Source organism: Amblyomma mixtum, chromosome 5, assembly GCF_055824585.1.
Source record: "Amblyomma mixtum isolate Tamu chromosome 5, ASM5582458v1, whole genome shotgun sequence".
NCBI classification, from domain to species: Eukaryota; Metazoa; Arthropoda; class Arachnida; order Ixodida; family Ixodidae; genus Amblyomma; species Amblyomma mixtum.
In genome coordinates this window covers 88,636,318-88,662,941 of record NC_143016.1, presented here as the reverse complement: position 1 = coordinate 88,662,941, position 26,624 = coordinate 88,636,318, and the positions used below count along the sequence as shown (strand labels likewise).

The 26,624-nt window shown below is 52.0% G+C and overlaps 1 protein-coding gene across 1 annotated transcript in view; it reads right to left on the bottom strand.

The window, feature by feature from the left end:
- Positions 1 to 760: 760 nt before the first annotated feature.
- Positions 761 to 26,624, bottom strand: part of LOC149342943 (solute carrier family 12 member 2-like) — a 125,209-nt gene continuing 99,345 nt past the window's right edge. The window contains exons 17-23 of the mRNA XM_089545486.1: positions 24,146 to 24,458; positions 22,978 to 23,223; positions 19,436 to 19,550; positions 19,150 to 19,236; positions 18,671 to 18,782; positions 4,175 to 4,242; positions 761 to 1,031 (exon numbers count right to left, since the gene is read on the bottom strand). Coding sequence (XP_089401612.1) covers positions 896 to 1,031; positions 4,175 to 4,242; positions 18,671 to 18,782; positions 19,150 to 19,236; positions 19,436 to 19,550; positions 22,978 to 23,223; positions 24,146 to 24,458 — 1,077 coding nt within the window. The 3' untranslated portion in view covers positions 761 to 895. The remainder of the gene's footprint in view (positions 1,032 to 4,174; positions 4,243 to 18,670; positions 18,783 to 19,149; positions 19,237 to 19,435; positions 19,551 to 22,977; positions 23,224 to 24,145; positions 24,459 to 26,624) is intronic.

The window sequence follows — 26,624 nt, the reverse complement described above, 5'->3', positions numbered from 1 at the left end:
CACACACCATAACAATACAGCACACAGCACGAGATGTTCCACTATGCGCTACATACACCGGCTCAGGCAGTGGAACAGGAAAAGGTATGCACTGGGTGTCCTACGATACTGAACCTCTTCGTTACTACAATTCACGACCAGGTGATCGTTGCCACAGCAGCTAATTCGCCCGTACGGTTATTTTCTCGATGCATGGGTTATTAATGAAAATACTAGACACCAGGAAAGAGTTACAGCAGTGGACATTCTCAAAGGACATAACCCCTCTACAGAGAGGCACAAATCGCCCCGAACTTTTGTACATAGGCGGACAACAGGCGCGCCTGTATCAATGCGCTAGAGGAAGACGTTAACGTTCTCTCACATTTCCAACAAGTACGACCTATCACTACATGCAAGTCGGCTATGAAAACAAATTATAGTGAAAGGTTCATGAGATGTAAAGAACTGGGCGAAAATGAGAGCAAAAAAAGAAAGATACAAGCACAACAACGCTACCTAACACAACGTACTAGGCGCACAACAAAACACCGCCGTCTCCGAGAATGTACCACCGCCAGCGGCGGCGGCGGCGGCAGCGGCAACAACGGGAGTGACACGAGTCTATTCAGCTTGGCACGGCTGTCCGGCCGGAGTCTTATTACTAGTGAACCGCCCAAACAAAAGGTTCACGTATACTACACTTCGATGCAACGGTGCCGGTTAGAAAACAACACGCACGCACACGCACAGGAGGACCCAGTGAACCAAGCCCAAGCAGCGAGACTTGGTGGAAACAGGCCGCGGCCGCCAGTTTGGTCTCCTCCGAAGATGACACACATCCGACCACGTCGCTCGGAGGCCTGCAGTGCGCGCCGCGTATGCGTCCGCGGCGTAGACCGGAGAGCAGTGGCCACTAGGAGTAGAAGGTGAGGACGCTGGTCTGGTTGCCCCGGATGAGGAGGAACGGAGGCAGGTCCCTGGTCAGGGTCTCCAGCCACGCCATGTACATGGAGGCTGAGCAGGTGCTCTTGCGAGGCATGGGCAGGGTCCTGGAGGAAGACGAACGGTGGCGTAAGGCATCAAGCGTCCCTTCTCGGGCACCTCAAGTGCTACCGGTGATTGACACGCCGGAAACGTTTTAAAGCGGGAGGGCGATGAAATTCAGTAACACGACTTCGTCTATGGCTAGTGTCCTCTTATTATGTTCTTTGCCGTTGTCCTGTTCGTGCTTCTTTTAATGACTGCTTTTAATTGAAAAGCAGATGATCAATGCTAGGCTGTTCATGAGAAAACATGCTGATGCACAGTGGTGTGTTCATGAATTAAAATGCACAAGTGCGCCTCCGGCAATTCACGGCGGTAACCACTGCGGACTACCGACACGACCCTGAAATAGAAAACGGGCGCAGCTGCCGTGCTTTTTTTCTTCTTGTTCCCGCTTCCCGGTTGTGCGGCGATTTCGTGTCGCTGCTTCACTGTCCCCTGTACATTGTCACATACCTTACACGACGAGTAGAAAATACAGCTTCGGCTACCCCTTCTACCTGACCTACCGCGACAAAAGAAAACTCGCTCTATTGCAGAAGCAGTAGCCATCGCACTAGCAACCACCTCGACACACGCCAAGGTAAGCGACTCCAAGAGCGCAGTTCACAATTACAACTGCGGTCTCGTCTCTGCGGAGGCAGCAAAAATCTTGAATAGAAAACAAGTCGACGGTCAAATTCTTGTCTGGGCTTCCGCACACCGGGCTTTGGCAAAGAATGAAGGGGCAAACGAACTGACTCGAGATCTCACTTTCCGAGCTGGCTCCCATCCCCCCTCACACGCACACAATTCGGACAAAGACAGGCTCATAGGATACAGGGATATAGTTCAGAACTATAGACTAACTGGCAGTTATACCCCGAAGCCGATCGCAAGCTCAGCAAAAAGGAGGAAGCAATGTGGAGGCGGTTACAGACAGCCGCAAACTCGAATCCGCACTTATTAATCAAATGGTACCCGGGGAAATACGACGGTAAATGCAAACTTTGCAAGAGACAGGCAAACATGATCCACATGACATGGGCATGCACACTCTTAGAAAGCAATTCAGGGTCCATTAGAGATAAAGAAACATGGTAGGCTCTGACGCTCAGCTCGAACCCAGATCTGCAAAAAGGAAGTCATCAATCAAGCCCAGGCAGCCGTCGGGTCAAAAAAGATCCTGGCCGACTCCTAGCCTTGGAGGGCAAAAACCTCCTCGAATTCGATTGCAGAAAGTTTTTTCTCTCCCTATCTCTCTGTATTGTCTGCGAGTAGGCGCAGCATTTACAAACCATCATTCATTCGCGATTGCTGAGGCCGAAAGCCTTGCCTCCAACTCCTGTGGAATTGCTGAGACTACGAAATACATTTTACTTGGGTCTTCTCGGTTAAGCACAGAAAGACATGCGCTAGTTACGCCATGCGCTCGACTGCCACTATGCCGCCCGCTGACGGAGAACGGAATCCTCGGATGGTGGCCGCGGCGGTCGTCAACCCTGAAGGCTTCCCTGAGGACGTCCTGACGGCTCGCTTCCTGGGGGCGTCGCGCTCAAGCAACGGGTTGAGACAACTCTTAACGATGCACTGAAGAGGAATCTGGACTCGTGTTTTTACCGCGGGAACTCAATCTACACGTTCCGGGCAGTCTTAGAAACTGCGAATTATAGTCCTGTGGTGCTGATTTTCATAATTTCAATTGGGTTAAACGTCCCGGCTCCCGCCATTTTTTTTAACTCAACCGCTGACGGTAGGAGGAGTCAGCCAACCTTTCAACCAATCCCGTAGCGGCTTGCCGCTCTGCCATCGGCGGAGTGATACGTAGAGATCGGCGAAAGCAATGAGTCCACGCGTATTTTTATTTCCATGAGCCCAATTTGCGGCTATGTAACCTCTGACTGGATCTATTTGTTCACAGAAATCTAAAGAAAAAAAGCGAAAGGGAAGCTGCCACGCGACTGCATGAAAAGCACTCCACACGTTAGATGACTCCTCTTACCGTCTGCGGTTGGGTTCAAAAAAAAGGCGGGAGCGGGGACATTTAATCCCACTTAAATTATGGAAATCGGCCGCACAGTACAATAATTCGAAGTTTCTAAGAATGCTGGGAACGTGTAGGTCGAGTTCCCGCGGTAAAAAGATGACTTCAGATTCCTCTTCAGTGCACCTTGTGATATATACAGATATCCCTCACCGCCCCCGCGCTGAGTCACGCGACGAGAGCGCGCGCCGCCGGGCGTGGGGAGAGGCGGGTACCCGGCCACTCTCCTCACTCCCAGCTCGGACGTGACGCCACGCCTACGCACTAGCGTCTTAGGGAAGGGGTGAACGACTTTCCTTGAAGGCAACCGGTTGCCCAGGGGGGGGGGGGGGGGGGGGGGCAATGTAGTACGGGTTTAAGGAGAGCTCGCGGCGGGAACGTCTGTCTCTTGCGGCGGTGCTACTGCCGCTCTGCCCCGCCGACGCCCTTCCTGCCCGCGACTCCCGGACTACCCAACGCCGGTCGACGACGACTTGGTAAGCTACTGAGCCTTATATTATCGGATAGAACATTCTTCCGCAGTGTGCTTTGCCTTGCGCTAGGTTAATAAACTGTTTCCTAGCGTACTCTGTCGTTGCCTATTGCATCCGAACCCGCCGTGGCTGTGACTCTGCTCCACGGGTTGGGGACACAAGTCTCGCGTACGAGAAACGCCTGCGTGTAGCCGGCACGGAAGCTCGACTTCCTGGCCGGCTGGACGCGGAGTGACCCCATAACCTTTAAGGCTCGTCGCGTATGTCTTTTACGTTTCACATCCTTCATTTCCCTCCTCCGTCGTTTATTTCGTCTTCCCTTTTCCCAACCGCAACTTTCTGCTAGCTGGATTCCCTGTCTTCCTTCTTCTCTCTCTATCTCTATCTCCCTTTGGGGCCAGTACTTAAAATATGAATGAGCTTGTGGGATGCAAAAACCGTGAGTTGTGGAACGACATAGCTGTAACCTGCCACTTCTGACGAACGCAGATTCCGGTTAGAATAAGGACTGCATCCTGAGTGAGCAGCATAAGCTAGTCATGTTGATAACAGTGAGAAAACAGTCGCGTGAGACACGAAAAGAGCAAGGTAGTCAGTGTTGTCCATAAAAAGGTATTTTGTACGCGTTAGAAGAAAGAGTGGCGGTACTTACATTGCGACCAGAGTGGCATTCTTGGAATGTTTCTGCAGCAGTTCCCGAAGACGCAGGTGCCGGTACGTCTGGAACAGAGAAGGTTTATTACTGACTGAGAGTCCATATTTACAGGGACACGTCCTAAAACAACAATACCGCGCTCCACATCGCAAGTAGTAGTTCCCTTCTCAGCCGATGTCGACACTAAAGCGATTTTGGGGACCTTCGTCCGACCAAGCGAAGGAAAAAAGAACAGGAAAACCGATTTCTCCGCAGTCCAGCAAACAAACGCCAGCTAACTGCCAAATCCACTCCAGCCTCTCCGCGGTGACTTGAGTATGAGTTCGTTAAAGCGCGAATTTGGACCTGTTGGTTATCTACGAGAACAGCTAGTGCAAGTGGTGTGTCCTCTTTCTGTCGTTCCGTTTCTTGCGCTAGCTGTTTCCACTTGAGTATGAGTATCAATGGCAATCGGCAGCTGAGCAGGTTCGACCACACGCCTGGAGGCCCCGTGACCGATCGAGGCCAAATGCAAAAGAATGACCTTGTTGTGAGATTTTCGTGTACCGTGAAGATAAGCCCCAGAAAGTCGAAACTAATCCGAAGCTTTCCACTACGTCTTGAATCGTAGTAAATAGAGCTGATTTAGCAGCACGCAAGAAAAAATCCAACAAACTCATTAATAATTCATACCAGAAGGAGAACAACACATGTGTAAGCTCAGAAATCCTCAACCTCGTCTTCGTTTTTCTAATGACTCTCCTTCATGGGACTCATTGGGTGATTGAATATCTTATATATGAAACACTCTCCTCTGAAAAATAATAATAAAAATAAATGGGAGGAGAAAGGGCAACTCTAAAAACAAAACCTGAATTTCCTCATCGACTAACTCAACCCATCATTAGCGATATGCTGAAAATCTCGAGGCTCTTATGCCCAGTTGCGCAGTAACGCATTGTGCATCCCGACATTGCGGTCGCATGATTTCAGTGACACGATTTATGGCAGTGATTTCGGAGAAAGAGCTCTGTCAGTGATCGGTCGTCTCACTTGGACTCAATAAGGTTCGGAAATACAGAGCAATGGTAGCCCATAAGATTTCGTTCCTTCCTGAATGCTGCAGAAATGGTGCACAAAAACCAACACCCCAGAAGAGATCAGCACAAGCACTTTTGATGTCCTTGTCTTCGTACCGCCGCGGTGGCTCAGTGGTTATGGCGCTCGGCTGCTGACCCGAAAGACGCGGGTTCGATCCCGGCCACGGCGGTCGAATTTAGATGGAGGCGAAATTCTAGAGGTCCGTGTACTGTGCGATGTCAGTGCATATTAAAGAACCCCAGGTGGGGTTCTGGAGCACTTCACTAGGGCGTCCATCATAGCCCAAGCCGCTTTGAGACGTTGAATCCGCATAAACCGTAAACGCATTTGTCATCGTGGGCGTTGCATGCAGCTGCAATATGAATCAAAACAACCCCGTATTGACATCACCACGTGAATTCGCATTTCCTGCGGACCGCGTTCCAGTAATTTCATCTCGACGAAACGGTGTCTTAGATCATTAATAGTTTTTAAGGGCGAAAGTGTCAGATCAAATTTGTTGCCATTTTGTTGCATATCATAAAGCGAGAACAAAAGGACACAAGAAAGGGCTACCACACACGCAAAGGTGCAGGCTACGTTGCGGGTTAGCTGGCTGATAACCGCCAACAAACCAAGCTAACTTGGACAAGAACAAAAACGGCTGATAGAACGAACGTACCCTTCTATCCAGCACCTCCTCAAAACCGGTTCGCCGGTTTGTGCGATGCGTTACTATGAGGGAACCCTTTGGCAAACAATAAATAAATAAATAAATAAATAAATAAATAAATAAATAAATAAATATTGCCGCTACTAGGATTCGTATCCGCGGAGGCGCGAACAGATCAGCTTCGCTGGCCACTGCACGATGGCACTAGGCTATCGCCGCAGCCGATCAACTAACCAACTAACTAAATTATCAACTAATACTATTATAAAACTATTATTCGCGTTTTGAGATATGTGGTGGCAGTGACAGAGAGATGTGCGCTGCACGCCTTGGAGTGGGCAACGTTGGGGGCAGACACGCGGCACTAGAGCTATAAGCGTCAGCGTTGACAACATTGCTGCAGAAACGTGGTATACACTGGGTAAATTGGTATTGACGACGAAAGAGTTGAAAGCGCGCATAACTGGTTGCCTGGGACAGTGGACATTTTAATCGCGCCTTCAGGTACGTCGCTGTGGAGTCCACCTGCAAAAAAACTATGCTTTCGCATAATATTTCGTGCTTAGCAATGCTAAACCGCCAGCCAATTTTTTTTTGCCCAGGCTACGTGTAATTACCTGCCACGTCACACACCGACGATACGCCGTGTCGAAAGATATCCTGCGTCTATCTGCTCCCAGCCCACGCCGAAGAAGAACAACGGGTGAGCCGCTGATAAGGAGAGAACGAGTAGGGAGACGTCGACAGTACGGTTCCGTACTAAAGGCCCAAGGCGACGTGACAAAGAGCCTTCGATGAAGTAGCCACTCAAACTTTTCAGATGGCGTAGGCAAACATGTACAGGGCGTGTCATTTTATTCAATACATATTTTACAAAAACGTTATAATGGCTACAAAGCACTACTTTTGGAGGTGGGTTGTTTAGCCACGCGGATACCCTGTTCGTGCATATCTGCACATGTTAATTGATTTTTCACCTAACATAAGCTGATGATTACCTTTAAAAATTCTAACTTCAGGATTGATCTGCACTGAATAAAATAAAGCGCCCTGTATAGGGAGCGGCCGAAGCCAAGATTAACAATTTACACCTTCGACTTTCATTGTCTGACAAAAGAAAATGCAGAAACACATCGCGGCGCAGCAGTGCTGACTAAATGCGACGAAATGAGTTCATCTCGCTCGAGCGATAAGCTTAATGAAGAGGCTTCATTGAACAGCAAAGATACAAAAGCGTTCTTCAGAAAACGCACGAAGTAATTAGTAGACATTCCACGAGTCTGCCATGGCGCGGGATTCGGAGAAAGTATACGCCGATACTATGTGTGCTTATTGTGTTGAAAGAGAGGGCAGTGAGACAATGCACGCAGTAATAACGCGCCATTATGGATGGTCGCATGACTGTGGTAAGCTTGGGCCCCGATGCGCTCGTCAACAGTCCGTTGCACGTAATAACGTCCGCGACTGTACACACACGTTCGTCCGTTCGTCCCCAGAAACAGGCCGAAGGGTCTGAGGTCGAGGAGAGATCATCTTGTGTAAACTGGCTGAGCGATACGCTACCGCCGTGAATTAGTGCGCAATTGCTATCAGGGGGACCTAAGGGACGTAGGAGGTATTGTGTTACTGCTAGCTCTGTCAATACGGACGCGTCCTAACCGCACAGTGTCTCGCAACGCGTTCCTTCGGCATTCGCGTCAGTACGCAAGCATTTTTCAAAACGTTCGTCAGCGGATATCTCGAGAGCGACCTCGACACAACTTACGCACGTTGTGACGCGATAAATCATTGAATGGAAAAAGCATGTGCCTGACGCCTCACTGTTTTTTTCCACTGTTGGCAACTCGATCGCTACGTCTTTGTGCGCGCGGTTCACGACACGGATGCAAGACTGCGGACGTGTTGGAAGCTTTTCCTGGAATGAAGAGTGTTTTTGATTCCGGGTCCTCGAAAGAAAACGAAATCCGAGAATAATATCAGGGGAGCAGCACATACATCTACGAGTCCCGAAGTGGTTGTGTCTTCCTCTTTAGTTCGTCACGCTTTTCATCGAGTTATCAATTACTCTAGAATTTTGCCTCCATCAAAATTCGACCGCCGGCCTCCATCGAAATTCTAGAGGCCCATGTATTCTGCGATGTCAGTGCATGTTACCCCAGGTGGCCGAAATTTCCGGAGCTCTTCACTACGGCGTCCCTCATAGCCTGAGTCGCTTCGGCCTATAAACCCTTATCAACTACTTGTACGTCGCTCCAATGTCCGTTAGTTTGGTGGCAGACAGCCCTCGACAAAAGTAATAAAAGTTTGAAGACGACATTCATACGTACTAGTGAGGTTGGAAAATGAAACAAGCTAGTGCCAGCAAGTCCCCGTCAAAACGCCAACACTGCTCACGAGGCTAGGCTTCATCGTAGCTTCCTCGCGCGCTTTGTACGAATAATACTGTTCATTTATCGGTCCCCCAAACTTGAGGGGACATTTAAGATTACCCTAAGAGTGTTACGGGATAGCGTTTCTTGGTGGCACAGAGGTAGTGAGCCCGACTCAGGACCCAAGGAACAGAGGCTGGATTCCAGCAAGTTGACCAACCATAAGTGAAGTCGCTTGGCTCTGACATCAGAACCCTCTCGACAAATCTGGATTTTTCTGTCACAACGGCGACAAACGCCGGGTTTTCCGCCTAATTACACTTAACGTTGTCGCGATAACAGACCTCTTTTTACGAAGATAGCTACATTCGAAACGTCTTCCCATGTTTCCTATGCTGCCGTAATAGTAGTATGCCGTCAGCGAAAACCCTTCACGTGCATTTTTTGCCTGTCAGTGAGGGGAGCCTGCTATCTGGTGGAGTGATCTCTGTCTGCGCTATCAGCGGTCGCGTCTGTAGCAGAAAAAAATCAACGGCGTCACGACGCGGTGATCACATCATCACCGCCCGTGACCGAAAGACGACTACGCCTGCACTAAAGTAATAAGGCGTGTTCTCAGATATGAATAATAAATAGACCCATGCACTGACTACCAATTAGCATAGCTTTCCTCTTTCTATAGCAGAGCTGCATGAAAAGAATGTGAAAGAAGAAAAAAAATATGAAAGAGAAAAGATAAAAATGGCCGCAAAATTTAAACACCGAAAAAAGCAACAAGGATGAATTTAAAAGTGCTCGAAAGAGACTCTAAAGAGTGCCAGCCACCTGATCCTTTCGTTCCGTCTTTCATCTTACTGTTTCCTTAAGTTACATACTTAAAACAGCGAGAAAGACGCGACAAAGAAGGAGACAGTGAAAGCAACAAGCACTTGTGTTGTCTCTTTCTTTTGTCCCGTCTTTCGTGTTGTTTTAAGTAAGAACCTTCACGAACAAGTCCAGTTCGCCACACCTGTCCTTAAGTTACATGTATTTCCTTTGTGTAGAAGTAACATCGCGTTAGCTGATAGCATTAGTATTCGTTTCTGTTCATCGCCCCTGTAAGCGCGCTGCTTTTAGTATGCCCGTACTATTTCTGAATCCTTACGGTTTGGGCAGTACGTTTCGAACAGCGATTTCGTGAAGGCTTGGTCAACAACCACGTGGCAACGGAATCGAACCCGGAACCTCTCGTCTGCCAGAAGGACGCTCTACCACTAGTCCATCACTGCGCATTACTCGTTAGCGCGTGTGCGTGCGCACACAGCCGTGAAAGCATTTCTCTCCTTTTGAGCGAAGATGGACCTGCTATATCGCTCACACTTTTTCGCAGGTCGGTGATGAAAAGGAATAAATTCCTTCTTTCTTGGCCCCGAATCGCCCTTCTTTGTCCACTTGGTTTCCATCCTTAAGAACTGCGGCGGCAAACGCGACTAATCGATCATTAATATGTGGAACACAGCAAGGTTATCAAGCTGCTCCTCGGGTTGTAAAAGCTGATAAATTCTCGCGTGTTTCGGGCGCATTCGGAGGCGATCGTGTAAAAGGAGCGTCGAACACCGCCGATGACCCCTTTTGCGAATCGGAAGCCGGGCACCCCACATAAACGGTCAGCGAATTCCTTCGCTAAAAGCCACAGAACGGGCCGCGAAGGTCGTAAGTTGCGCGACGGGCCAGGGAACGCACGCAAAGTAACCAGCGTCCAATCTTATCTCTCCCCGCTGGACTGCCGCGCTGGGTCTAGCAGTGGAGAGCCGATAAAGGCGCGCTCAATCGGTCAACGCTCACAGCCCCACGGCATTCTTCGAGCCGCCTCGACTGCACACAACAATGGTCGCGTGCCAGCAGGAGTTGCGTGCAAAGCGATCACATCCTGCGTCACTGATCGGGGCAAGGGATAGGACGCAACAGCACCTCCGAGGAGAAGCGAGCAAAATATGAACACAGAATAGGGTAGGCGCCTGGCGAGACAAATGAACGAACCCGAGCGGAAAATAGCCGCATGGGTTCATAAAGGTGTATAAGGTTTAAGCTTATTGGTTTATTGAGGTTTAACGTCCCAAAGCGACTCGGGCTATAAGAGGCGCCGTAGTGAAGGGATCCGGCAATTTCGACCACCTGGGGTTCTTTAACGTGCACTGATATCGCACGGTACACGGGCCTCTAAAATTCCGCCTCCATCGAAATTCAACCGCCGCGGCCGGGATCGAACCTGCGTCTTTCGGGTCAGCAGCCGAGTGCCATAACCACTGGTATTTAAAGGTGCGTATAATAGTGTACAAGTCTGTATAGGTCCTTATAGGTAGCGTCTGACGGGCATACAAGTATGTGCAGGGTCATATAGGCGCCTTCCTGCAGGCATACAGGTATATAGAGGTCGCTATATAGAGCCGTCTAGCAAGCATACAGGTATGTACAGTTCTCATTTCTGTTTCTGATTTTGCCAAACCATAGCAGTTTTCCGTTCCGGTGTACACTCTTACAATAGACAGAATGGACACAGATATTTTAGAAAATGCTGGAGTGCGAACAAAGACCCTCCTTGTTACCCCTCCAGATGCGAAAAATCAAAACTGTTTGTGCGGATTCAAGCAAGTCTTCAAGACAAGCCTTTTGTTTGCAGACTAACCGCCGTACACGACGCAAAAGGGCAAAACTTTCGCGTCTTGTTGTGCGCAAATGCAGGACGGCCGCATCCACAGGCCGAAACTAAAATCATTTGTAGTATACATACAAGGGTTACCCAATTCGGAAGGCACTTTGCGCAGATATAGGAATCTTATCTGAAGGCACAGTGACAGCAGCGAAAGGTAGCGAATAAAATTACGCGTATGCGGTCATGCAAGTGTTAAAGGCATAAAGCCGCAGTTGACTTCCACCCCTGCAACCAAAACTGCCGTTCTTCATTCCTTCCTTCCACTCTTTCCTTTTTTTTTCTTCTTATACTATCGATTTCCCATGGAAGCTTACAGTTACAGTGCAGTTTGTGGCAAATAATAGTGACTCAAGCTTGTGGGATATACAGATATCCCTCGCCTGCCCGCGCCGAGTCACGAGACGAGAGCGCACGCCGCAGGGAATGGGGAGAGGAGGGCACCCGGCAACTCTCCTCACTCTCAGCTCGGACGTGACGTCACGCCTACGCTCTGGCATCTTAGGAACGGGGTGAACGACCCCTCTTGGTTGCAACCGGTTGCTCACGCGGGAACAAAGGCTGTCTAGTCTCTCCGCTCGCCGCGGTGACTGCCCGACTTGCCCCGCCGACCCCGTCTCCTGCCCACGCCCTCCCGGATTATCCAACGCCAGTCGACGACGACTTGGTAAGCTGCTGAACCATCTATTATCGGATAGAACATTCTTCCGCAGTGTGCTTTGCCTTGCGCTAGGTAAATAAACGGTTTCCTAGCGTACTCTGTTCGTTGCCTACTTCGTCCGAACCCGCCGTGGCTGTGACTTTGCGCCACGGGTTGGGGACACGAGAACGCCCGCGCATAGCTGGCACGGAAGCTTGCCTTCCCGGCCGGATGCACGCGAGCGACCCCATATCTTGGCGCCCAACGTGGGGCGAACTAGGCATTGAGCAGTGTACTTTGTTGGAGCGAACGACTGTCGACGCGCTAACAAAGGATGGCAGCTGATAGGCCTGACTTCCAGTCTTTGTTCATGCTGTCAGAGCTAGCGGCACAGAGCCAGGGCTCCCTACTTGACTTGCCTTTGGAAGGCGTAAATCTTGAGTGTTCCACGCGGAATAGCCGAGTTGCATTCCCGGGCGCGTCGGCAGGACTTAGGCCTGGTACGGAGGGCACCACATCGGGCACCTCGCCGCTCCGTGGTGCGAACAATGGGGCACTTAGGCCTCATCATTCGACACCATCAGCGGCTGCGCCCAACTCCGGGGGCGTTAGTCCGCAGTCATCCGAGGTGCTCTTGCAGAACGCGATGCAAGTTATGCAGAGCTTAGCGGGTATGTGGCAAAACAATTTGCAAGCCCCGGCCCAGGCACCCCGTCTTAGGATAGACATACCTACCTACACGGGGTACCATGACAGAACGGGCTAATGAGTACCTCGACCGTCTGCTGCGTTATCAGCAAGCGACAGGAATCGCAGACGCCGAACTGCTCGCGCGTGTTGTGCCTGTTTCTTTGACGGAGCAAGCGGCCCGCTGGTACCGACTAACCGGTAACCGAGCGAGTACAATGGAGGAGTTTAGCGCAAGCTTCCGCGACGAATTCCTTCCCGCAAACTACGAGTGGCGTTTGAGGAGGGAGCTGGAACTCCGCACCCAGCACCCCGACGAGTCTTTGTTAGAGTACGTCCGAGCGATGGACGAACTGTATCGCCTCGCTGACCCTCGCGCCACAAACACGGAGAAAGTTGAGCGCGTCACACGACAAGCGCACCCGACTTTCGTGGCCTACCTGAGAGGAGGCAGGTTTAGAGATCTGGACGAGCTAGCTGCTGAGGCGAAGCGCATCCAGGGAGACATCCTCTCTGCGCGAGCGTATCGGCCGCCGCCACCTGCATCGCAGTCACTCGAGCCGCGCTGCGCGTGGAAAGGCAGCTCAGCGCGTAGTCCGTCTAGAGCTGAAGCGACAGCACAATTTGCGGACGAGCGTGTCCCGAGGGGTTGGGAATTGTCCGACCGCGCTTTGGACCCCTTCAGCTACGCGCTGCGAAAAGCACACGCTGCCGCAGAGCGGAACACCTGTAGCCGAGATCGCGAGGCCGACACGCGGCCGCACGAGCGGCCCCCACCGTCCGCACCGCGAGATCGAGACGACCGACCGGAACGTGGCGACCAGCGCCCAGCCCGTCGGAGCCCGAGCAACCGTTGCTACCGGTGCGACCAGCCGGGGCACTTCGCCCGCGACTGTGGCCGCCTCCCCGCCCGTGACCAAACACGGTCGGGAAACGGCTACAGCCGCCGGTGATCGACCTTCGATCCCGCGCGGCTTACACAGAGAAACCCGATTTATTAGCGCCTTTGGCATGTCGCGTAGGAAGTTCTGTTGACTTGCCAGCGCCGTTCATCGAGCTAACGATAGCTCGAAAGAAATTCACCGCGTTACTCGACACGGGGGCAAGCGCTTCTTTGTTCGGTGACGAAGTGCTAAACCATCTCCGCCAGAACAAAATCCGGTTGAGAGAGTGCGATACCACTTTTCGCCTCGCGAGCGGCACAGCGCAATCCAGCGGTGCAGCTAGGATAGTGGTTCGCTGGGAAAGACGCGTGCGGCGACAACGCCTCGTTCATCTTCCCTGTTTATCCGTCCCTGTAATTCTTGGGCGAGACTTCCTAGCCAAGACAGGCATTGTGATAGACATAGCCAGCGGAGGCTATCGAGAGCGCACCACCGGCGCCTTGAAGCTTTTTGCAAAAGCGCCCGCGGCCTCGCAGTCAATTACGGCTCCGAACGCGCAGCTAGCGGGGAGTGACCGTGGAAAATCACCCCCGCCGGCCCGGAAACAAGCATGCGAGCGGACAGTCGCCGCTGAAAGAGGGCCCACAGAGAATGTTGTCGCGGTAGAAAGCTGTTCTACCGTGCCAGGGAGGGCAATGCACCCTTTGTTGTCGGAGGTGAACAGCGTATCGGAGAGGGAGAAGGCACGCTTGTCATCTCTCCTCTACGAATTCAACGCGACATTCACGGACCGGCCTGGCCTCACTACACTAGTAAGGCACAGAATAGACACGGGTGATGCACTGCCTTGGAAGTGCAATCCTAGACCAATCAGCTTGGCTAAGAGAAAAGCACTAGACGGCGCCTTAGACGAACTTATCGACACTGGCGTTGTGGAGAGGTCTAACAGCCCTTGGGGCTTCCCGGTAGTCTTAGTTCCCAAGAAAGACGATACATATCGGCTTTGCGTGGACTACCGCAGACTGAATGAGGTTACGAGAAAGGATGCGTACCCTCTACCAACCATTTCTTCCCTAGTGTCCAACCTAGGTGGGGCGAAGTACTTTACTACGCTCGATGCTAGCCGCGGATACTTTCAGGTTGAAATGGATGAGCGTGATAAGGAGAAGACTGCTTTCACTTGTCACAGAGGTCTTTTCCAATTCAAGAGAATGTCTTTTGGCTTGGTAGGAGCACCCGCTACTTATCAGCGCCTAATGGACCGTGTTCTGGGAGATGCGAAGTGGCACCACGCGCTCGCATACCTAGACGACATCGTAGTGTACTCAAAAACGTTCGAGGAACACCTGCGCCACTTGAGGGACATCCTAGAGAGGCTGAGGTCCGCGGGAATCACTTTGAACCCCAAGAAGGCGCAGATCGCCGCGACCCGAATAACACTGTTGGGGTTCACGATCGACAAAGGCCGCATTCTGCCGTGCGAGGATAAACTCGAGGCTTTGCTTAAGTTTCCGTCGCCGTCAGATCTAGCTGGTCTCAGACGCTTCCTGGGAATGGCGAACTTTTATCGCCAGTTCATCCCAGATTGCGCAGCGCTGCAGGCACCTTTGACAAAGCTTTTGAAGAAGGGAGAGCGCTGGAGTTGGGGTCCCGAGCAAGAGGCTGCACTGCGCAACCTCGTTAAGGTGCTCGCGGACACGGCTGAGTTGCAGCTACCCGACCTAAACAGGGAGTTTGTGATTCAAACCGACGCAAGCGACCTGGGCTTAGGAGCAGTGTTGCTTCAGGAGCACGAAGGCGTCCTCCGACCGGTAGCGTTCGCGAGCCGTTCACTGACGCCGGCAGAGAGGAACTACTCGGTGACAGAGAAGGAATGTCTCGCGATAGTTTTTGCTTTGCGGAAGTTCGACTACTACGTCGACGGGGTGGCATTTGTGATCGAGACGGATCACATGGCGCTCACCTGGCTGAGACGCCTCAGCGAGCCGAGCGGCCGCCTGGCGCGTTGGGCCCTGTTGCTGCAGCGCTACGACTTTACCGTGCGCTACCGAAGAGGGAAGAACAACGCCGTGGCTGACGCACTCTCGCGAGCGCCTGTCCAGGGCGAGGAAGGTCACGCGACCGACCACCCGACAGAGAGAGAGAGTGAGGGATTGTCCCCAGCCGTAGCCGATGTAAGGGACACGGACCGACCGTTGACCCCAGGCGAGAGCGTGAACCACGTGGACTACGCGAGTTCCGTGGGGATCGTGTTCAGCAGAAAGGAGCTGCTCGAAGCTCAGCAGATGGATTCATTTTGTCGAAAAGTGTTCGACGGGCTCCGGGAGCCGGGTGGCCGTAGCGCCGCGCACACGGGGACAGCTGGTTTTGCTGTCGGTGCGGAGCGCTTGGAAACAGCTGGTAGTGCTGTGAGCGCGCTGGATTCTTATCTGCTGGATTCCGACGGCGTCCTGCTGAGGTATATCCCATCCGAGAACGACACAAGCGAGGCGTTCAAGGTGGTGATACCGCGAGCGTTGAGAGCGGCACTGTTACGCTACTTTCACGACTCGTGCATCGCTGGGCATGCAAGCGGCCCCAAGACTTACATCAAGTAGTGTCGCTTTGCTACCTGGCTTGGCATGAAAAGGGACGTAACACGCTACGCCCGCTCATGTCATGTGTGCCAAAGCGTGAAGCCCCGGGGTGGACGACCGCCCGGCCTCCAGACCCCCTGGCAAATCGCGGCGTGTGACATCATGGGACCGTATCCCACGACACCGAGTAGGAACAAGTTCCTGCTGGTGGTCACGGATCACTTCAGCAAGTGGGTTGAACTTTTCCCCCCGAGAAAGCTGACGGCACGAGTGATCATGGAGAAGCTGATGGACGTATTCACCAGGTTCGGTTTCCCAGAGCAGCTGATAACGGACAACGCGTCCTACTTCACTGCGAAGGTGTTCGTAGATTCGTGCGCTGCACTCGGCATTAAGCACAAGAAAACGACCACCTATCATGCTCAGTCGAACCCCACGGAACGAGTCAACCGCAACGTCAAGCACATGCTTGTCGCGTACTCTGAGAGGCACAAAGACTGGGACTCCTATCTGCCGGAGATCGCGTTCGCTTTGCGTTCGACCGTTAACCGCTCGACTGGGTATGCACCGTCTTCTCTCAATATGGGTAGGGAGCTGCTAAATCCGATGGACCGGGTTCTAACGGACAGCAGGAAGACGCCAGTCGCTTCGTCAGCACGAGCTGAATACGCGACGCAGCTGCGCGCTAAGATGACGGAGGCCTTACACAAGGCTCGTTGCAACCTGAGCACCGCTAGAGCGCAGCAAAAAGCACAGTACGACCGCTCGCACCGGGATGTTCGCTACGAAGTGGGCGATCTGGTGCTTCGGCGCCAACACGTTCTGAGCGATGCTAGCAGACAGTTCGCGGCCTCGTTGGCGCCGAAATGGATCGGGCCGTTTCGCGTGCGAGAGAAGCTTTCCTCGCTCGTTTACAGGCTCGAGGACTTGCGGTCGAAACCGACAGGCGGACCGGTGCACGTATGCGACTTGAAACGTTACGTGCAGCGAGATGGGTGGGTTCAGGACACAGCCCGACCCGCGCCGCAGTCGGAGAACGAGCGCTGCGATCAGCCGGCGAACTCCGCGTCCCGCTATAACTTGCGCCGTAGGCAGAAATAAAATCTGCCTGCGCGGACTAAAGCGAGGACGCAGGCCGACACGCAGTCTCGTTAGATGTATGAACGTACGGGCCGCTCATGCCGATCAATGTTACGTGAGACTTACTTGCGTTAGCCCTCATGACTCTCGTGAGGGCCGAACAGCTACGTAGCACGCGCTGCGGGAGTTGGTTACATCTGTGTTGACCTTTTCAGCGCAGATGGAAAAGAAGCAGGGCGCATCAGAACGACATCGTTCACGTCTACCAACTAGAACCATCTAGAGCCACCATCCAGCTTCGGCAACGCGCCGCGCCCATGGCCCGCCTCTACGCCCAGCCCGCGACCTGAAGCCGCCACCCTGCTGCCACCTGGGCGCCCCTGCTACCTGCCACGCCGCATCGGAGCCAACCGCCTGCCTAACGCCTGCCGACTGTACGCCGCCGTACCCGCCTACACAAGAGCAAGCTGGCCAAAAACAAGAGCGCTGCCGAGACCCTTATTACCACCTCAACCCTGGGCCCTCACCAGCTGACCAGGCATGCCAAGGCAGCTCAACCGCGGCCTCTACCATGGAAGCGCCGCGGCCCTCGCCTCTGAAGCCACCTGACCCGGTCTCTCAGAGCGACGCAGCCACGGACCTGGCCTCCAAGCAATCGAAGCCGGGGCCAAGGAGGCGGTCGACCATATTCACCGGAGCGGCACAGCCGCGCGTAATCGGAAGACGGCGACCGGTAGCAAGCTACCTGTCGACATCGGCATCTCGCGGGTGGTCAAGTATTCGGACCAGCTAATCGGTGCGGGCGTGGCGCGGTCATCAACAAGTGTACCGGCGGGAGCCGAAGACCTTCGATCCCTGGATGGCGGAGAAGATTAAGTAACGTTGCGCCCGCTTCTCTGTCCGGGAGGCTTCTTAAGGAGGGGAGGATGTGGGATATACAGATATCCCTCGCCTGCCCGCGCCGAGTCACGAGACGAGAGCGCACGCCGCAGGGAATGGGGAGAGGAGGGCACCCGGCAACTCTCCTCACTCTCAGCTCGGACGTGACGTCACGCCTACGCTCTGGCGTCTTAGGAACGGGGTGAACGACCCCTCTTGGTTGCAACCGGTTGCTCAAGGGGGTGCAATGTCGTAGGGGTTTAAGGAGAGCTCACGCGGGAACAAAGGCTGTCTAGTCTCTCCGCTCGCCGCGGTGACTGCCCGACTTGCCCCGCCGACCCCGTCTCCTGCCCGCGCCCTCCCGGATTATCCAACGCCAGTCTACGACGACTTGGTAAGCTGCTGAACCATCTATTATCGGATAGAACATTCTTCCGCAGTGTGCTTTGCCTTGCGCTAGGTAAATAAACGGTTTCCTAGCGTACTCTGTTCGTTGCCTACTTCGTCCGAACCCGCCGTGGCTGTGACTTTGCGCCACGGGTTGGGGACACGAGAACGCCCGCGCATAGCTGGCACGGAAGCTTGCCTTCCCGGCCGGCTGCACGCGAGCGACCCCATAAGCTATACAAGCGAATAAACACTTAGCCCTCCACAATTGATTTAACAGTTATTTATTCGAGCGATAAATTTGAGCATACCAGTAATTCATAGACTGTCAGTATTCGAGGCGGATTCTCGAGTGGTGACCGGACATCTATTTCGATAATTATCTGACAGGCGACAAACTGACAGCTGTTGCAGCGCTTATTCATTTGGGACGTTCAACTAGAAACGGTCCGTTTGTCTTTACTGAAACGCTTAATTTCTCGATTGCTTTATATTCCTTGGTTGTGAAAATCATTGAACGCTCGAGCCATCGGTTCTCACGCTGCCTACACGCAGCAGCGGAGTCCCCACCTTGTCCTTGAGCGCGAGCATCTCGGAGTCCGAGATCTCCAGCGGATCGTGCTCCACCTCGCAGTCGTCCGTCCGACGCCACTTGCGGATGAGCTCCTCGAACTCGCGCTTGCTGCGAGCAAACAAAAAAATACAGAAAACAGTTTCAGTCCGTGATGACACCCGCAGGATACTGCGCGGTGGAAGTTCTGCCGAGCGCGAAAAATTATTTATAGCTTATGTGTGCAAATAAACACTGGCAATATTTTGTCTGCGCACACGCAATATCCCGCACTGTTTCGCTTTCGCAGATGCAAGGAGTAGAGAATTGTCCTTACGAATCGCGCAATCAAAACAAGCTTCGCGACTGCATTTTCGAGGTAGGCGGATGAAGAATTTAACTGAAACTTCTCTAAAATATAACTTCTGAAACTTCCGAAATTTAACTGACATTAGGCAGGAACTTTTCAGCAAGCGCTCAAGAGAAGAAGGCACCGCACCTGGATTCGGCCGGAGGCCGCACGATGTCTGGAATGACCGTGACGTCCGAGTATTCGATGCGGAACTTGCTCAGCAGTGACGCCATGCTGCGAAACAATAAACAGGCATAGAAGTCGCACGTTTACACCACTCCACTAACGAGCCAGCGCAGAAAAAAAAAAGTATATGAACAGTAATCTTGTCATGTGATCCTGTAGCAGCGTAAAACGAGAGTTATACCGAGGGTTACTGGATAGAAACGAGGGCAGTATTACAGGCGCTCGTACTGCACTGGCTGCGACTCACTTTCTCTGCTCCCGGTCGAGCTCTTCCTTCTTGTTGGCCAGCGAGAAGACGCGAAGTTTGCACCCGCTCCAGTTGTTGCGTGTGGTCAACAGGTAGGGAATGAGCATCGTCAGGCCTGCGGCCGAAGTAGACAGGAAGAGAGTAGCGTGAGTAGATCAGGAAGTGCCAGCAGCGTGTTCAGCGAAATATTCTCAGCGTATACCACGCCAAACACACGTGGCAGATCGCTCCTAACACCCTTTTTGCAATTACCACGTTCCTCCTAGTACTCGTGTCTGACGCTCGCTACTAACACCATCGCCAGTCCAGTTATGTCTGCTGGAGGACGTTTATCGTCAGCCCAGTTATTTGGAAGAGAAGGGCTTCTCTTAGTATATCCCCTGAATGAATCACTTCATCTTCTGCTGCCTTCGACTATGGTTGGATATTAAGTCGGCAATGAAGCACCACCCACGTTCATGACCGCGACACGAAATCCCTCCTTGGAAAGAAAATAGTCTCTTGCTAAAGCTTCTTTTTACCTAAACAAGAAGATAATCAAAAGACGAAATTACTAGCTCTAGAATGTTGATGCCTCTAGTTTGTTTAAAGCTGTCAAGCATTAAAAGGTTTATTTCGTTTGCCGTCATAATTGATCATTACAGTAATTAATGCAGCACCTTAGCTGCGGGCCAAGGTTCAATGACAACTGCTGTTTATTTTAAGCCATATCTTACTACAGGCATCGCTTCCGTTCGTACGCACTCTGTATCGTCACTGGACCATGGGTTAACTGTTCTGCTCATCACTTTTCCTGTCCAAGCGCATTTCCGCCTCTACATCCGCCTATACGGATGTAGAGGCATTTGCCTCTAGTATACGGAATGGATATCATGAACTACCGAATTTGTTCTCCGACACTGCGAGCGCTCGAATGGTCTGAGAAGTTTATTTCAGTGCGCAAATTTGCCAGGTGGTTCAGCGTTGAACGTGAAATTTGTAGTTCCGGAGGATAAGACTCATTAAGCCCTGGCCTGTCAAGTCCAACACGTACTCTCAGCCACCATAATTTTCTTCTAGCCATAGCTGCCCAGGCAACAAGGACTCAGGACCTCAGGCGATTGCTACCGCGTGCGACTCACTCACGAGTTTGGTTCTAACGAGTCTACTCGCTGCAAATCGAACAGCGGTAAATTGCCTAACAGTACCAAGCACAATGTCAATGTACGAATATGGATCACTTCGTCTTCTGGAAGGAGGAAGAGAAACAATTTTATTTGCATGGCAAACTTCCAATGGTCGGCTAAAAGATGCAGGATGTGATGCATTGGTAGTACCCGGAGATTCAGGTCGTAGCTAGCCAGTTATTCCTTCCAGCGGGTTGGGGGTTAGAGTTGGGGAGAAAAAGGACAAAGGTACGTTGGGTACAAATGCGAGAAGACTACAATTCCACACCGCAATAGCGCACGTGCGCACTCACACTGCACTGCATTGCCTACCAACCCTTTGGCTCCGAGCTCAACAAAGAGAAGTTCGCACCACTCCAGCTAAAAAGGCAAGGTTACCGAGACAACAGATTCCGAACGCACGAAAGTGCGAGACAGTCTGGAAGCTAGCGCGAAAGAGGCAGTATTGAGAACAAAATACACGCGGAGTTCGAACAAAAATGACCCTTCGGGTTTCCGGGCGGGAAGGGGGGAGGCCTTTCAAGGCTGCTCGCACCTTTGCCGATGGAAGGAGCGTCGGAGCGTTTGTCGTCACGTGACGGGCAGACGTGACAAATACAACTGGAAGCAGGAAGAACGGAGAAACCTTTCGCTGGCGTCATCTCAAGCTGCGCAAGCACACTCGGCGTTTTTGCCTGACGCCACGACGACGAATGACGCACTGTCGAGCGCGCGTCACTGGTGTCCCTCGCCACCGCGCACGAGGAAATAATGGCCCTCTCCTTTTAACGTGGTCCGTTGCGGGTGCGTGTCAACTGCCGAAATAGAGTTCCGGCGGGAACGGAAGACGTCGGCTTTCGCGTTGCCGCTTTGTTCACCGCCGCACGTGTCGGCATGGGCTTAGTGCATTGCTGTTCTGCGTGCGGCGATATGTTTCGGAACACTGAAGTGCGGCGTCCGCGTCAAAAGACCCTTCACTTTTCGTCTTGGTCGAGCTACCAGCGTGACGTAGTTCATCCTCATTATCTCACTACTTATTGCAGCACAGCGGAAGCTACGAGCTGCAGACGATGGCTGTCACAGAGCGCGTGACAGTAGCGGAGTTGTGGAAGCCTGCGCCTCGCGCACCTAGCTTCAACTCAACTGCAAGAAGTGATGGACGTGCATCCGTGATCTCATTCCATGGCTGCTAAGGCCCGCTGTAGGGTTTATCCTACATTCTAAACAGATAGGAGTAAAAAGGCAGTGTACTAGAGTATAGCTTACTCCCTTTTTACTCCCATTTAGGCGTATTCTTGTTGAGAGCGTACGTTGAGTCACGCTGCAGAGAGTAGAGAGATTTAGCACAGCGAAGACATACTCGCGTAGATGTATACCTCGATTACCGTACGCCGGTTGCGCATGCGCAATGTCCCCTTCTGGCCATGCCCCTGCCGCTGGGCTATGCTAAATGGCTATTCTTAAAAAGCCGTGAGTCCGTTGCATATGAACGTTGCAAAAACGAATACTTCTTTCTGACAGCTGCATGCTTGGTCAACCTTCATAGATCAAAGAATAGTGGTGTTTAAAGCGACGCGAGAGGTCACCTCACAGGCCTGCTTCAAAAGGATTCTCTTCAGGGACCCACATATACGCCCTCTCCTTGTAAACGGTTACAAATAATCCAGCGTAGCACGCAGTCCAGAGAGTGAGAACAGGAACGCTACAGCAAACTTCTTCCGTTAGTGCTGCATTTTTCAGAGCTTTTCACGAAGCGGTTGAACGTCTAACCAACTTATGTTCAACTTTCAATCCAGCTGCGATTGATCGGCTCAGCAACGGAAAAATTATCGCGGCAGCCTCTTTGTCTTCACTCGGAAAGGCGCACTATGCTCTCCCCAACAGCCTTCCCGCAGCAGACTGGAACACACAAGCACGAGGCGACAGCTTCCAGACCTGCGTGGCTGGCTCGTGAGAGCTGTATAAGCAGTACACATGTGGAAGCCGTACACAGCCTCCTCACACTCGCAGCTTTCCATCCACTGTGATAAAGTTGTGAGAGCGAGAATAGATAGTCAACGCCTCATAGCATGGAGCACCCGAAGTCGTGATGTTAAGCAGTGCGTCCACGCAGTTTCAGACTCGATGGAGTAGGTGGAGCGACCAAAACTGTAGCGAAGCGCGAAACCACGGAATGGTGAAGGCGGCACGCGCACGGAGCACCAGTTTTCGTTGAAGCCCGTATGACCAACTCGGCCACATGTTTACACTTCCAGTGCCTTGAGATGCGCGGAGCTGCGCAGCCGTGGTCGCGTCGCGAATTCGCAGCGTCTCCTACCAAGAGTTTCTCTATCGGAACCCTGGTTGCCTGCTGTCACACAGACGCCCAGAGATAACAGAGCCTGCTCGCGTACTCACCGCCGTCATCGTAGAGCCACCAGACGTCGATGGTGCCCTTCCGTTGCTTGCGCAGAAACTGGTTGATGGACTGCGGCATCTCCTTGGGTTCGTCGTTGGGCGTCTCCTGGGGCGGCAAGTTCACCACAACCGACGAAGGCACGAGTTCGGGTTCGGCCAGCGGGGCGCGCTCGGCCGCGCTGTTGCCCTGCGCCGCCCGGCCAAGGTGAGGCGTCGAAGGCGGAGAGGGCTCCCGGGAGCTGCCGCCTATAGACGTCATAGGGGAGGGGTATGGTAAATATAGGGAACAGCGGCACTCTACAAGACTTGATGCTGGGAAGAAGGGTTACAGGGAAGAACAGTACTGTCTAGAAAACGGTCACAACAACGGCACTGTCCAGGACTCAATTCTGGGGAGAAGGGTAACAGGGAAGAGTGGCATTGTGTCCAGGACTAGATTCTAGGGTGATTAGGCTGGAAAAAGCTATTGTACAGGAATTAATTTTAGGAAAAGGAGTTAAAGAGAAGAACGGCGCAGTTCGGCTGTGACTGTATTAAGTGGGGAAAAAAAGTTTGTAATAACGGCCGTGTCCAAGACTCGATTCTGGGGAGAAGAGCTACAGCGAAGAACGGTAGTGTCCGGAACTCGATTCTTGGGGAAAAGGGTTATAAAAAAGACGCTGTCCAGCACCTAATTCTAGTAAAAGGAGTTATAGGGAAGAACGGCACTGTGCAGAACGTAATTCTGGGCGAAAAGGGTCATAAGAATGGCATTGTCCAAGACTTAATTCTGGGAAACATGGTTATCGAGTAACAGCATTCTTGAGGACTCGATCCCCATCCGTGCTTTCATGAAAGGAAGCCAGTTCTGCGATATCTTTAGAGACGAAAGAGTGACCACGTAACGTGAAGGCTAGCCCGAAATATTTCCCCACCGCTCTAATTAACTGCAAGTGGGCAACGGTAAGAAAGTATTAGTGACTCCAAAGGTGGCAAGAGAGCTCCACTTTTTTGTTTGCGTTTTTGCCAGATGTTTTCATTCGTCACACAGCGCCGAACTAAAACTTCCGTGACGGTGCCATGTCGGAGCTACAAAACGTTCAGCCTGCCTCGTGTGTGCTCCTCGATGACTGTCGCAGTTGTTGCTAAATGTGACACGTCGCCTAGGTGGGGTCAAAAGTGAGCTCACCCATCGAGAGCTGCGCGCTGGAGATGTTTCGCGGGAAGGCCCCGGACGAATTCTCGCGCTCGATGCCTCCGCCGGGCACGGCAAGCATGTCGGTCTTCTTGCCGTTGGCGGCCAGCAGCATGCTGTCCTGGTCGGCGTACTCCGAGTAGTCGTGGCCATCGGGCAGGCGCAGGATGCACACCGACATGTACAGGTCCAGCACGTCGTGGATGACGGTGAAGTACCTGAGGACGTCCTGGGGCTCGCATGTCTGCCAGTCGGACTTGTAGCCGATCATCACCACGTTTGGACGGAGCTTGCCCAGGCCGGCAGACTGGAAGACGGAGGATACACCGAGCGTTGCGCTTGCAAGGCGGCGACACCGTTGTGAACGAAATGAAGTAACTCAGCAGCATTGACTACGAGAAATTTCGCCTTGTGAAAGAGGCTTTTTTTTTTTTGCTTCCTTTTGAACAAGTAAAGCGCGCTGAAATGTGCACAATTATGTGTGCACTACGTGAGCAAGAGAACAAACAGTTCGAGTATTCCCTTCCAGAATAGCCCGTGATTGCTCACTACAGCTACTCTGTTGGCTGATGAGTTCACTCTGTAAAAATGACTCATGGGCTAACATCAATTGTGTTTGCTAATAAAAATAAACTGCACGCGCTAGCACAATCGCGCAGCTAAGCACATTGCGATTGCACACTAATATTAGCTTCACGGTGTTCCTTTCCCTGTAATTTGGCTCGAGCGCGTGACAACAAGCGCACGCTAGCGAAATGCATCAGAGAAACAGCATGACCGCATTGGTTCTATGTGTATGACTTTGCGGAATCTGTTAGCCGCGCTACACACGTATAGCCATCATTGTCAGTTGTTTTCCCCGTAGGAGAACGAAGAGTATCAAAGTTGCATTTTCGCCGAACCATTATCTCCGGATTTCTCCGTAAAAGAACCCGGAGGGCCAATCCAGTAAATTTTTCACAGCGGCTGTGGGCAGCTTCAGATCGCTCCTCTCTATTCGATGGAAATAAAGTTTCACCACCACCATCTCACTATAGATAGTTTCTATGGCTCCTTCTGGCTAGGTTGATATCTGTTCGGCATCGAAAGACGAATTTCTTGCTTACAAAATTCGATTTAAGAATCTTCCCTCCCCTCGATTCAAATTAGTGCCGTATACATCGAAAGGGACTGTGTCATCACTGCTTCCAGTTTAATGCCGGTGCATCCTGACGTCGGGGATTCATGCACAAAAAAAAGAAAAAAACTATCTAGCCGCCGCCGTATTCTACTTGCAAAAACAGCGAAAGCTGGCGATACCCATTTATAAGTTTTTGACCTTTGCTACCTTATAAAAGCTCTGTCTTTGGTGATAGTTCTATATTTGCGAACATAACGGGGCAATCAACCTACCGATACAGGGTAACGTAAACTCGACCTCAGTGTTCCTTTAAGATTTCAAGGTACAAATAATTATATTTTTCGTCGTAGAACTTGTTTATTAATGGAGAGAGTAAGGTCCACCCCAGCCTGACACATAATGACGACACAAGCGCTGTTTCTCAGAACCTCCAGTTGTGCAAGCACTTTATGGACAGCACGTGACAAATGGTAGCGCGTCCGGTTTACGGTTTATGCGGGTTTAACGAACCAAAGCGATTCAGGCTATGAGGGACGCCGTAGTGGAAATTTCTACCACCTGGTGGTTCTTTTAACGCGCACTGACATCGCACAGTACACGGGCCTCTAGAATTTCGCCTCCATCGAAATTCGGCCGCCGCAGCCGGGATCGAACTCGCGTCTTTCGAGTCAGTAGCCGAGCGCCATAACCACTGAGCTACCACGTCAACGCAGGTAGCGTATCCGGTGAGCTCTTGCTGTTTAGCGAAACTAGCCGCGCGTGCCGGCGGCTGAGGGCTCCGTAAAGCCCCTCCATGTAAAGCCCCTCAATAAACTAGAAGTAACGACATCTCGTCCCTCCTCCTCCTATGCCGGCGCTCCTTCTCTCGGCTCCTCCCGGGCGCCGACGGTGGCGGCACCTAGGCCGGGTGAAGCTAGCATACCGTATTTTCCGGTGTATAAGACGCGCCTTTTTTTCAAAAATCTTGCTGGTGCGTCCTATACAAGGGTGCGTCTTATACGCAAATTTTTCGTTTTTTTTTTGCGTGTTCATAAATTACTCAGGTTCATGTTCAAGTTTCTTTCACCGAAAAAATATCACTACTAATAACGCGGTTGTAACACGGTTAATACTTGAATACTGGGACCGCCGTGCGCAACATTTTTAGGTGAACTTTATCATGAAACGGGGATAACGACTTTCGGGATCAGAAACACATGGCCGTTTCGGAGGCCCCAAGCAAAAGTAATGTGAAATGCCAAACGATGGCGACAATCACGCTTCTCGCCATTGTCAAGGCAAGCCGGCGTTCTTTTTTAGTCACCCTTTGCAACTTTGTTTGCTCCGTGTACGTAGTACGTACGTAGTGCGAAG